The 13,759-nt window shown below is 44.0% G+C and overlaps 1 protein-coding gene across 1 annotated transcript in view; it reads left to right on the top strand.

Moving 5' to 3' along the window:
- The first annotated feature begins 250 nt into the window (after nucleotides 1–250).
- Nucleotides 251–13,759, top strand: part of LOC119455407 (mRNA cap guanine-N7 methyltransferase) — a 36,490-nt gene continuing 22,981 nt past the window's right edge. Inside the window, exons 1-5 of the mRNA XM_037716811.2 lie at nucleotides 251–432; nucleotides 1,789–1,915; nucleotides 3,367–3,498; nucleotides 8,500–8,624; nucleotides 11,406–11,587. Of these exons, the coding sequence (XP_037572739.1) occupies nucleotides 391–432; nucleotides 1,789–1,915; nucleotides 3,367–3,498; nucleotides 8,500–8,624; nucleotides 11,406–11,587 (608 nt within the window). The 5' untranslated portion in view covers nucleotides 251–390. The remainder of the gene's footprint in view (nucleotides 433–1,788; nucleotides 1,916–3,366; nucleotides 3,499–8,499; nucleotides 8,625–11,405; nucleotides 11,588–13,759) is intronic.

The raw sequence follows: 13,759 nt of genomic DNA, 5'->3' as shown, positions 1-13,759 counted from the left end.
GTTTGACTGCGGTATCATCATCACAATCACTAATCCTGACCAATCATGACTATCATGACCATCATGACGTTATTATGTAGATGTGTGTATAAATATTATTTATTAAAACTTATTTTTAATGCAACTTAGGGTAATTTTACTTTTTGCCTATTAACTTAACAAATGTTCAAAACATTGTCAGCCTGAAGTCTTAGCTGCGACCACGACCGGCTTTGCTGCGACTGACTTGTATTGACTTCTATGATGTTTACATAGTTGGCACAGTTTGCGGCGAATCTGGCAGATAGATCTTTGGTCGTTCTTGTCATGGCCTTTCGGTTTCTTTATTTCCCCTTGACGCAGCCGTGATTAGCCCAGCAGATCAAGTGGAACGTACGTTTATAGACAATCATGTCTGAGGAGAACCTCTCGGCGACTGACGCGAATTCTGTGGTAAGAAAACTGATCCAACTCGATGGAAGGTGATGCATGAACAAACATTTCCAAGATTCCTTGATCGTCATGCGAACTTCAAGGGAATCGGCATTTAGATTGCAAGCCCACTGTGCGTACTGAGCCTGCGAGAAATACATGCGCATACGCGCAGTCCAGCACGTTTTCATGCGTTCAATGATGCAAGACGCGTGATCGAAAATCCAACTCTGACGTTAGCTTGAGAAACCCGGCAACTACCGGCAACGGCATCAAAACAATCTAGTCTGCGTTGTTGCTTCTCTCCACATGCCCTCTATCAATTGCCATATCCCCAATGACATGCTACTGTCCACTCTATTCCATAGCCTTCTAGATAGGCTTTGTTCAGCCCTAGATGAACTCATGGGCAAAGATTCCCCCATAAACATAAGCATTAATCCATGGCCGGCAATCAGTGTAAAGAGCGCTCAAACCACATTAATGACCAAATAAACGCAACAGACATTGCTCAATTGCATTGTGCAGTTTCTGCGCTGATAGACTGTTATAGAATCACTATTCAACTTGCCCATGCACATACCATGTTAAGCAAGTGGCATTGTGACATATGACATTTGTTCAGAGGAAAGTCTGGCTAGCAGGCAGCCTATCAATGGTTGGCGACCGCATCAGGCAGTGGCGCACCGACCGGGGGGGGGGGGGGGGGGGGGATTCGGGGGTTGTAACCCCCCCCCCCTCCCCCCCTTTTGTTTAACCCCTTTTCTTTCCTTACGCATTTGAGTACTGCAACTAAGATATAAGACGCGCAATCGTCTGCACACTCGCAAAAAGCGCATTTTTTGACAATTTCCCATGAAGAAATCGAAATTATGGCTGTTTAGATGGTATTGGCAAACTGTCAACCCCCCCCCCCCCCCCCCTGGCAGAGATCCTGGGTGCGCTACTGGCATCAGGATTCTTATCCCGGTTTTGGCACGGTCCCAGCATCTGTCAACTATTAGCACATGCTAGGATCAGAGAAAGAACTGTCCGATTATACAGGAAGTGACAGGTTCTCTGGCATGACAGTTGGTTTCACAAATGCTACCGATGTCTATGCTTTGACAAGGTGACGGAAATCGTTCCCCCAATCACCACCAAGCTCCCTTTCACGAGTAGTGTTGCTCGCAGCTCTTCTAGATATATGTGATGGCGGCATCAGTTTCACTGTTTCACACATACATGAGAGGGAAGCAAGATGTTGGGACAAATTTGCCATCTGCAACATCCTGCTCAGTGCCATGCCCTTTTGGCCTCTTTCAATGGCTGAACTCTTTCTGCACAAACAGCTGTGCTGTCGTCATCTGCTCTCAAAGTTGCTCTTCTTGTCTCCAGGTGGGTCTGGCACCTGTCGTCCAGAGCCACTACAATAGTATCGGCAACAATGGCCTGCAAGAGAGGGAACGCAGCCGAATACTGCACATGAGAAACTTCAACAACTGGACCAAGAGCATGTTGATACGTGAGTGCACATATTTTTCTTAGTGCAAGCATGTGCAAGCATGTTTGTTTGCTGCATTGTGTCATGAGCACTGGGAAGATGTATTGAATACATATCCTACCAAGTGATAAACAAGGACAAAAAGAAACCGAGGGCCTGATTTTTATTAGTCACATCATAAGAAGCCAGCAAACAAAGACACCCAGGACAGCATAGGGGAAATTACATGTACTTGTTAATTGAATTAAAGAAATGATAAATTAATGGAAATGAAAGTGGATGAGAAAACAGCTGGCCGCAGGTAGGGCACAAACCCACGTCTTCACATTACGCGTGCGATGCTCTTACCAATTGAGCTACCGTGGAACCGTTTTCCCATGCTCTTTCTGGGGTATTTATGTTTATCTACTAGAACTAAACATGGGAGTGTTAGCCAGCGCCACACCTCACAGCCTTGACGGCAGATATTTAAGATCCTTTTTTGCCACAAGCGTCACGTGTACATGATCTTTTTTTTGGGTGAAGACAACTAGTTAATAAACTCACACATGCTACCTGAAGGCATCAATGCTGCTATGTAACAAGTGTGAAGAAAAGAAGCTAACAAAGACACCAAGGACAGCATAGGGAAATTACATGTACTTATTACTTGAATTAAAGAAATGATAAATTAATGGAAATGAAAGTGCATGAAAATAAGTAAGTGATGAAAACAAACAAGTGTTACAGAAGTAAGAGCAATTGTTCTGTTGTTAATTCGGCACATGTTGCTGTGTCTTATCTTTCCTTCTCTTCTTTGCTTTGGAGCTTTTTTACCAGTTGGAACTCAAATATGAACCAACAAGCCCAAACTGCCGTATTGCTACTTTTAATAATGACTGCAAATGCTGCAATAATTTCGATCAGTTTAAATCTTCACAGCTGCATGAACTCTTTGCACAGGGTAGCTCACGACCCTCCGTTATAATGCTCAACTTATTTACTGCCAGGTGCCAAGATTTGAAGGAATATTTGTGGTGCCCTTTGTTTCAACCAGCAAAGAGCAGCGCTCTCAGCCACACTAGTCCAGCTGGAAAAGCTCCCACTCACAGAAAACAAAATTCTTGGACGCTTACCTACAAGGACATCAGAGCAAGACCCTATAAAATGCACTACTGCATTTCCTAAGATACTGGATTATGCGACCTTGACATTGTTTATGACTATGTGGCACCTCCACAGACAGTTCTACATTGTTCGTTCTTTCCTCTTCTCTTACTTTCTTTCGTACCCCTTTCCCGGTACAGGGTAGCAAAGCGGAGATACCCTCTGGTTAACCTCCCTGTCTTTCCTGTGCTTTTATCTCTTTTTTTGGTATCCTAAAGTCGGAATCAGTCATGGGCGCCTGCAGAGAATGATTTCTATGATTATATTAATTGAATGTGGCTCATTAAGTCTTCTCTCTTAATAATTTTTCTCTAATGCCCTCACAGGCGAGTACATTGCCAAACGTAAGGAGGACAAGCCAGAAGACTCTCCATTTCATGTGTTGGACCTCGGTGCTGGCAAAGGTGGAGACCTGCTCAAGTGGAAGAAAGGGGACATCTCGTACCTCATTTGTGCCGGTAATCATTCTCTTTTAAAATAAGATTGAACGCAATACAGGGCCAGCAAGTGATGCATTCTTGCAATTTATGTTCACTCATTTTATGATAGTCGAAGTGTGATGTTATTTAATGTGGACTACTTGGCAATCTGACACTATGTGCAAGAGCTTTGCTCCCATAGCTTTCCCTTAAGCACTGCGGAATGCTGTCACTGGATACACACACAACCATGATTATCTGAGACGGCTTAGTCAGTACTCCCATACAGCATTGGATGGCTCTTCAGAACTTAGCAGATGCACTGTCAGATGATACAGCCCTAATTGAATGCTATTATTCAAGACCTCATCTGAGTAGATCCATCTGAAAGGATGGAGATGGCTCATACTCTATAAAATGTTTCTAAAAAAAAAGTTATTCAAGGAAGTATTTGATGTGCCTGACCTACTACGTATGTGGCATTAATCTGCACATTCCAGCGAGTCTGACGCGACACCTTGAGCCCTTTCACAACTAGCAAATGAAAGGCTCGCTTTTGCTGTGAACTCCAGACTTGTTGATGACGTGTCCCAAAAATAAGAGCTGCTCATATGCGAAGCAGGCACGTTTCTGGCTTTAAAGGGGTTGAGACACCAAATTTTGAGGGTATAAAAGGCCTGCTGTAGGCTTCCTCTGTATTAAAGGACACTCAACATGAAGTGTTGGACACAGCAAACATTTAAAATATATTTTAATTCGCTTCCAAAGAGTGCCTAAATGCTCCTTATCACGATCGAGACCCATCACTAGCGCGATCAACATCGACGTCACTGTGTTGGAAGCGTAACGTGTTTTAGTGACGTCATACCACATTAGAGTGACGTACAATGAGCGGTGACCCGAAGCACGGGGCAAGCCTCGAGAGCCTTGAGTCTAGAGTGCAGTATAAGCTGCAGCGTACGCAGACGCTGTCGGAATCGGAGCTGCCGCAATTAGCGATGGCAACTGTCGGCGTGGGTTTGTTTGCCTGCGCTGGTACAAAACATGTGTGCGAGAGCAGACGATGCAGCAGTGCATGCGTCACAGCCTTGTGGGCCCACGTGACCAAGCTTCCTAGCCAGTGACGTCACTGTCCAACTCGGCGCCGAGAAACCGAAACCGAAAATGGTGCACATAAATAATGCCATATTAAATTATTTACCGAGAATATATGAACCTGCCAGTGGGTATCATTCTTTCTGGAGCAATAAGAAACGTTTGAAACAAACAACACGCAAGCCAGAAATTTGATGTCTCTATCCCTTTAAGGCTTTAACGTGAGTCCGGAGGTTTTGATTGCATGAAGAACTGTTTTAAGGCCCCGCAGGTGTTCTTCGAAGCTTGAGGCAAACACAACGACGTCGTCCAAATAGACGAGGCAAGTCTGCCACTTCAAGCCTGCCAGTACTGTATCCAGGACGCGTTGGAAAGTCGCAGGTGCTGAGCAAAGACCAAACGGGATGACCTTGAACTCGAACAGTCCATCTGGTGTTATAAAGGCAGTCTTTTCCCGGTCCCTCTCGTCGACTTCGATTTGCAAGTAGCCGGTTTTAAGGTCCATCGACGAAAAATACTTTGCGTTGTAGAGTCGATCCAAGGCGTCGACAGCAGATGATCCACGGAAGGTCGGTGGCTCCCGAGGTTGTTGCAGCAGGATGGGGGACGCTGGGGCTGTCATTGGGGCTGTTGACTTGACCTTGATCGCTGTGGTCTTCTCGGGAAGACGTCTGTACTCCGGGGGTTAGTTTTGTAGCCTGAGGCTAGCTCGATGCTCCGGGACAACGTTGGTACTCTCTTCGAGGTTTGGGCTTGGATCACGGCTTTTCGGGGGCGTCCGCTGCATGGACACAAAAGCACCTCCACCAGATGTCACGTAGTAGTGACGCTGAAGTAAACAGTCATAAAACTGTGTATGACGAAACTTATTCTTTATTGGGCGAACCTGTGCCCACAAAAGCAAGCTACGCACGAAGCACAACGAAAGCGGCGAACACAGTCGGCGATTGTCGAAATCTCATCAGCGGCGAAACGCGTCGGCTTTTATACGTGAGTCATCGAATGTTCCAGATTAATCCCTGGTGCCCGCGTGTCTTCTAGAAAGTTCTAGACAATTCGCATCGCTCATACAATCAGATTACATGAGCGTCGGTGACCACAGACGACGGATAAAAGCATCGATAACGTTCGAGAAGCTTCCGATGCAGGCGCGACCTGCGCCGAGCGATAACGTTTAACATTTGTTAGCCGGGTGAAAGCAGCCACCGGTGAAAGATAAACATGTATACGTGTCAATACAAATACTGTGCAATACCCCATCGTTCACTTACATTGGTTCTTTTCAGGCGCCGCGGAGTTTTTAAGATGTCCCACAGATCGCCTAATGCTTACCGCTTGACGCATATATTTTTTTATGTATGGTCACCTTGTCTGCATCTCTGTCTGCGTTTATTGACTTGTTGACATGCGATTGTACCATTTTTACTTTGAACCATATTGTTGTGTCGTGAAGTGTTTGCCTTCTGGACCAGGTGGCGCTGAGCGAGCTAGCTAAGACTTGCCTGGTTACATCATGTGCCGTCGTCACATGTACAAGCGGGCAAGGTACTTAAGCGCAGCATGAAATAAAGGGAGAGATTTTCATTTCGTCCGTGGCCTTTTCGTGTTCTTCACTCATTGTTGCCTTGGTGGCTCCGGCGCAGTTCAGCTGGTCGTGCATGCCTGTTCTCCAACAAGACCCCTGCTTGGAAAACAACATTCTGGCAACTAGGATGACCATCCCCCTGTGGTGACAGGTTCTTTTATTTAATGGTTTAGACGGTTCTCTGAGGCAGAGCCTCCGAGAACTGCCACTGAGGACAAAGCTGTTTGTTGTAGAATGCACACATAAAACTTTTAATATAACTAAAAACGAAAAGAAAACCATAAACCAGACACTCAATGAAAAACTCATAATACGAAACACACTCGGAGCTAGAACGCTAATGATGTCAGGCAAGTTCGGGCAGGCTGCGAGTGTGTGGGCGCACAACAGTCTCGAAGCGTTGATGAGACGATTCAAGAAGCAGCGCTGATCTCACCAAAGGTCGGTGTATCGGATCGTTGACCAGGCTACCAGAGCATGGCAGCTCTGGCTTGGAGAGAAAAGGTAGGTGGGCTTGGTGGCACGGGGGGGCATACGTCGGCGGCGTTCTGGCCGGGCAGCTGGTTGTGGAACTCAGGCCCATAGCCCGACAGCTCACGTTCTGCCCACGGGCGCAGACGCTCGCCGGCCTCGGGCAGCAGTTGACGAACGGGCAGAGTGGCGACGCCCTGGAACGGGTTGGCAAGAGGCCCCAGTTGGGTGAAGTCCTGGTGGCTTGGGTCCGGAACCCTGAAGGCCGTCTTCAACCCCCGGTCCGGTGGCCGACCTTCTCTTGGTGCAGCTTCTGGAACTCTCCCCCTCTTCTGCCAGCGCGACTCGCTTCATCATTTGCTCATTGGCTTTTTGAAGCTCCGTGGTTTCTTGTGATTGGATTGGCTTTTTTTCTTTTAGTTTCTTTTCTTGCGCCGCATATTCACGTGCCGGATACTCTTCGATGTTGTCGTTTTTAAGCCAGCATAGAATTCGCCTCGGCGCGCGCTCTCCTTGTGGTCTGCTTGCTTCTTGCTGTCTCAATCCACCGCACGTTGTTGCGCACTCCACACACCACACCCCCATGCCCGCCTTCGTTTTCTGCTACCTCAAGTTAGCGACTCGGTCTGACACAAGCTAGGGAGCCTTGGTTGCTGCTGCGTTCTGCAGTTTCTTGCAGCATTCTCTTGACCGCTTGCTCCTTACATGTTCATTTTTGCCATAAGGTATCAAGTCCAACATAACTTCGTCGATCTCGCCCACTGCAGTCATGCCAGCGTATGCACCTGCTACTATGCCACCACTTTTTCTCACTACGCCTGGTCCGCCGATACCTTGGAACTTGTGGAAGTCCATTTTTCTCACGTACCTGGAGGCAGTCGATGGAGGGGCGTTTCCGCTGAATCGGCACAAGACTCTTCTGCAGAGCGCATCAACATAACACATATATGTAACTGTAGGGGTGTTTTTGGGCTCTATAATGCAGACGTGTGTGTGTGTGCGTGTGTTCTGAAAAAAAGAGATCAAATATAACACCTCTGCATCTAAGCCAAGCAGCAAAGATTTTTTCTACACACATCCCTTTGCCTTGACAACAGCAACCAACAAAAACAGTGCATAGATTTCAAGGTGCAACTTGTTGGAAAATGCACTTAAGGAAGGGACATTGGCGTTCTATGAACGAATTTCTACATCGAAGAACACTTGCTGCAGAGGCCCAGGCTTGAGGATCAAAACACGACATAAAATATCCCTCCAACTGTCTTTGTTGTGCTGCAAATGAACTGCACTGTCCAAGCAAAAGAGTAAAGTATTTGTCACAAATTCCCAAAATTTAGGTGCAAGTTAAAGAAGTTTTGGTAGATAAATTTAGTCCGGGGTACTTTACTGCACTGTCTCTCATAACTTCTGTGTTGCTTTGCGACGTTAGACCCCACCAGTTGGTTATTTCACAAAGCAATTGCACTTGAAGAGGCCCAGGCTTGAGGATCAAAACACGACATAAAATATCCCTCCAACTGTCTTTGTTGTGCTGCAAATGAACTGCACTGTCCAAGCAAAAGAGTAAAGTATTTGTCACAAATTCCCAAAATTTAGGTGCAAGTTAAAGAAGTTTTGGTAGATAAATTTAGTCCGGGGTACTTTACTGCACTGTCTCTCATAACTTCTGTGTTGCTTTGCGACGTTAGACCCCACCAGTTGGTTATTTCACAAAGCAATTGCACTTGAAGTTTTTACATTTAGTCATGGCATACAAACTTTTGCAGCATTACTTTTCATGTTTGTGCATTTTGCTTGCCTTGATTATGCACAGTTTGGTTTACACAGGAATATCCAGACTGAATATTTTGCACACACGTCACATTGCAAATGCGCAACATTCTTTGCAGACATAGCAGGGACGTCACTGAAGCACGCGGAGGAACGTTTCCGGGAGCTCAAAGAGCGGCACCGGAGGCAACGGGAGCCAGGGCGCATATTTCAGGCTGAATTCATCGAAGCCGATTGCACCAGGGTGAGATGTTGTTTCTTTCTTTCTCTTTTTCTTTCCTCCATCTTTCTTCCTCCCCCTCTCTTCTATCTCTCTCTCTCCCAAGATGATAGAAGCACATAAGAAAACTTGCATTCTATGTGCTTGGCCCTATGGCAGGTGTTACATGATTTCAGAAGCATTCACTCAGATCTACAGCACTGCCAAGCTCATCAAGTGCAGCAACTGTTGACATAGACTTTTGATGCCAGTTAATGAGCAGAGCTCAAGAAATTGCAAATAACTATACATAATTGATATAACGAAGGTTTTAAAATCGGCAATTTGCTTTGTTATATTGAAATTTCTTTGTATTGAAATTTGACCTTTTATTCAAATAAGTACATTTGACGATCAGTGGTTTTCACACGGATGGGGCCGCAAGTTTTTCCGAATTATCGAGCAGTCGAGAGTAGCAATTAAATGAGAAAAAAATTCATATTGTTGAACTTGAGAGTTGGCGACAAAAGATACGATTTCATGCCGTGTTGACGATATCCTCACATCGGTGGTACGAAATAAGCGAAACCAGCTACGCATTTGCGTCCCTGCGACTTATCGTGTCATCCACAGTGAGGTGACACCATCATGAAAAGCGCCGACAGCGGGGTGTGAATGCTTCGTCTGCCTCTCGCTTCAATGAGTCTCCGAAATTTAAGATTACGCAACTTCCTGTACTAAACACGTCGGGAAAACAGCGCACATGATGCCACGCGATCTTGGCATGCCCGCTCTTTGCACACATGGCAGATAAACTCTAAAAAAAGGGCGCGCGGTCTACGTATGCGCTCGGCCACGGCCGCGCTAGAAAAGGAGGATGCGCAACAACTTGTCCCCCACTCCCCCCCATGCATACACTTGGTCACGTTACCACAAGCTTGCGCGGGAAGATAGCACTCATCAAGCCGCCATCCATCTCAGCTCACCCTCGCACACTTTCACTTGCACCCAAAGCATATAGCATGTGGCGTGATAGGATCTTATCGCACTTGGGCTTCGTACAGAACATGTGGCTGCTGTGCTTCGGTGGTTGCTCTTGGTTGCGCAGCGCATGATTTGAGAGGTGCGTTCACAAGCAGCAGCTTGTAATTCAACAGTTTGACCATCTGCATCCACAGAAGTTCCCATTTATTGTCTTGGTATTTCTTCACAATGGCAGTGCAATTTTGTTATACAGTCGAACCTGGATATATCGAATCTGAAGCAAAAAAGTTCGATATATGGGTATTGCGATATATAAAATAAAAATCGTGTACGAAAATTTTCAAGGGGATTTTACTGCTGTTCATTATACACGAAATTCGTTATATGCGGGTTCGACTGTACTGTAATCGTGTATAAGCACACTTCATTATGTTAAGGTTCTGAATAAATGTGTTCTATGGACAAGAAGTTATGAAAAGTTAAATGCTTCATTATATCCAGAATTTCGTTATATTGAAGTTTGTTGTATCGAGGTTTAAGTGTATATCTTCAAAGGGCTAAAAGCATACATAGTAACAAACAAAAAACATCAAAGCACTCTGACAACTTATCGAGTGCTTGTCAATAGCTATGTAGTCGGGGAAAATCTGATGTCATTGCGAAATTTCAGCTCGAAGTATCACTGAGTGCAGCACTTTCTTGCTATTATATATACCAAAACAGAGACGAAGAAAACATGCAAGTCACTATGTTCAATGAAAAGAAAATGCACAATACAGTGAAACAATATGTGATCAAACATTTTTGAACAGTTTCTCGATTTGATGAACAACTGCTAGCTCCGGACACGATTAGCAAGCCCATGTGTATACATTTCAGTTGTATTAGCTTTCACCCGAATGAACTGGGGCCAAACTCACAAAGCCTTTTGTTAGTAAGAGCTTACCATTGGCCGGCGCCCTTCACTAGTATAATGTGTCCTGACATCAAGATTGACTGACACGTGCACTTACGAATAGACTTAGTGTAAGAATCTTTTCTTTGTAAATATGAGTCGAGTTTCTCGAGATCGCCTGGCTTTCGTTTAAGGGGGGCTATGGTGATTAGAGCTATCCTTACCTATTTTTGAACCAAACTTGATAAATGTTGGCATGCTTGTTTAGTTTCTTCTCCTGATTCTAAAAAATGCAGTTATTTTTTCTGTACGTTCATTATTTCATTACGTAATTAAGAAAACAATGTCCTGTGTTCTTACTGCAATAGACAAATAACCGCCACATGAAAATATACAAATTTCATATGGATCAATAGCAGAAAGCTGAAGACTCGCAACATAGGAAGCACTTTTATGATTGGTTATAGTACACTGAACTCTATTGTTTTGAACATGGCCATGCATTTGGTCACACAAAAGACCAATTTTAAGAACTTAAAACAAAAAAACAAAAACTTGAAAAGTGCTTCCAAAGTTGTGTGCTCCAAACATCTAGCTTCATGCTGCAAAAAGAATTCTATCTGTGATAGCTACTGATGTATCACAGTAAATGTATTGCTGGGTGTGCAAAATTAGTATTTTGCGAAAATGAAGAAAACAAACAAATCTCCCACACTATAGTTTTAAAATTTATATATTATGGATTAAATATCTACATACGAGATAAGAAACTTGGTAGATCAAAAGAATAATAGATGCAGGATCCGAAAATGCAATTTTACAAAGCTCGATTTTTTGGTAACTTTTACGCCTAAAGACCCATGTCAACCCTTAAGTGAAGCTTTACTGCAGTGAAGGCTACTGCGGCATTCGCACGCAATGTGCTGATGCTGACTTCCTGGCTGCAGGTGCGATTAAAGGACCGGTACAAGCACAAGGACATGACACTGGACTTGGTGAGCTGCCAGTTCACATTCCACTACAGCTTTGAGAGTCTGCCGCAAGCCCAGTGCATGCTTCGCAACGCTGCTGAGTGCCTTGTCCCCGGTGGCTACTTCATCGGCACCACGCCTGATGCCAATGACCTTGTGTGAGTCAGCATCTCTGGTCCACCATTAATTAAGCCTGTGAGTGCCAAGCATTTTGGGTGTTTTTGCCCACTGTGTGCTGAAGGCTCTTTTTTCTTTAATGCATTGAATCCAATGTTTTAAGTAAAACGTTAGCAAGGCCTTATACTGAAATGGTATTTATTGTCGATGTGTTGCTGGCGATCAGTACAAGGTGCCCTGATCTGATTACGCCTCCAAAAATAATACTAATAATGGTGATGAATAATTTGGCTTCTTTGTCGCTGTCATTGTCGCTCGACACACCTCGTTGTCTATATCAGAGAATTTATTTATGCATTATTAAAAAAAAAACCTTATGGCCTTCCTGTTCTTCGTCATTACAGAAAATGATACGTGAGCTGTGAAAATTTTTATAGTTTACATTGGTACTATTGTAAAATTGCCAAAGACTGAACTTGGCAAGTCTCAAAAACGTTTACTGCACCAAAACTGCCTAAATACGATAAAATATTTCAACATTCATGATGTCACGCTGACGTGCCGCCGTTTTGGTGCAAAGTTCAATAAATGGAACTTTGACCTTCGTACCTGCCGCGGTGGCTGAATTAGCTTACATTGCACTGCTGAGCACGAGGTCGTGGGATCGAAACCCGGCTGTGGCGGCCGCATTTCGATGGAGACGAAATGCAGAAACGCCCGTGTGCTTGCGTTGTAGTGCACGTTAAAGAACCCCAGGTGGTCAAAATTAATCCAGAGCCCTCCACTATGACGTGCCTCATAATCAGAACTGGTTTTGGCACGTAAAACCCCAGAAAGAACTTTCACCATCGTTTTCTCTTCCAATGTTCAAGCTATTATCTGTAAGTTTAATGAAAGTAAAGTTTTGAAAGCATACTTAATCACTCTAAACTGATTTAATGTTCCTCTTTTGTGTCGCTTTAAGTCACATGATGCTTAAGTCATGCTTAACTTTACTGGTGAACTCGTTCAGATTTTAGGAGTTTCAACGCACATTCTTGCATCTTCACCATTATTGAAAACATGCTTGTGCGAAAGTGATTAGAAATATCGAATTCTTCTGAGATAGTTTCATTTCATGGACAAATATGGACTCAACACCTCTACTCTTAGTATTATGTACTCAAGGTGCAGGAATTTCATGTGAATTGTGCTTGGAATCATCATCATCAGCCTATACAACAAGCCAATCCAGAAATTTGCCTAGTGCAAATCGTTACTTTCAAATACATGGAACATGGACAAATATGGACTCAACACCTCTGCTCTTAGTATTACGTACTCAAGGTGCAGGAATTACTGTACAGGTGCAGTATTATCACGTACAGGTGCAGTACAGGTGCAGTATTACATACTCAAGGTGCAGGATTTTTACGTGAATTGTGCTTGGAATCATCATCATCAGCCTATACAACAAGCCAATACAGAAATTTGCCTAGTGCAAATCATTACTGTCAAATACATGGAACAAAGGGAGAGTACAGTCAAACCTCAATGTAACAGACTATTTTTATTTCCCCATCTTAGTTCTATTGAATTAACGAAATTCGATATAACAAAGTATTTTGCTGCAAGTACAACTTCGTTATGTTGAGGTTTGACTGTACCAGCTGCAGGACGATGCATACTGTAGTGTCAATGCAAACATGCAGACGTATATGTTGTAACTGTTTTCATTAACGCACTTGGCACATATTTATTTATTAAATTTTAGAGCCCAGGTCCAATCAGAAGGGCTTTAACCCTTCGAAGGTCAATTTTTTTTTCTTCTAAAACTGTGCCCCTGTGGTCAATTTTCTTTATTTCAGATTAGTAGGAAATGATTGAAAACTCATGAATACAGCAAAAATTTATTGCAAGCCGTATTTTGTCTGAAAAAATGCTTTACTCGCACCGACAGTATGCATACAAATACGCTATACAGTAGAAATTAAGGAAAATGTCTAGCAATATTTATGGCTACCAATTTGTGTTCCCATAAGCATGTTTCATCACAAGAAGAAACGCGCCAGAAACGGGTCAGAAGAAATGCTTGAGCAGTCACCACGAGAGCAGTCACCACGGCACGCGGCCATACTAAAATCAAGACTTCCTGAAATCACAAAATTCCCGTACGCCCAGTGTACGGGAATACACAAACCACAGCCGAAGGCAAAGAAAAAGAAAACTGATTG

The sequence above is a fragment of the Dermacentor silvarum genome, chromosome 6 (genome assembly GCF_013339745.2).
Source record: "Dermacentor silvarum isolate Dsil-2018 chromosome 6, BIME_Dsil_1.4, whole genome shotgun sequence".
Taxonomy (NCBI): Eukaryota; Metazoa; Arthropoda; class Arachnida; order Ixodida; family Ixodidae; genus Dermacentor; species Dermacentor silvarum.
The sequence above is the reverse complement of the archived record's forward strand: the minus strand, read 5'-3'. Positions and strand labels throughout refer to the sequence as shown.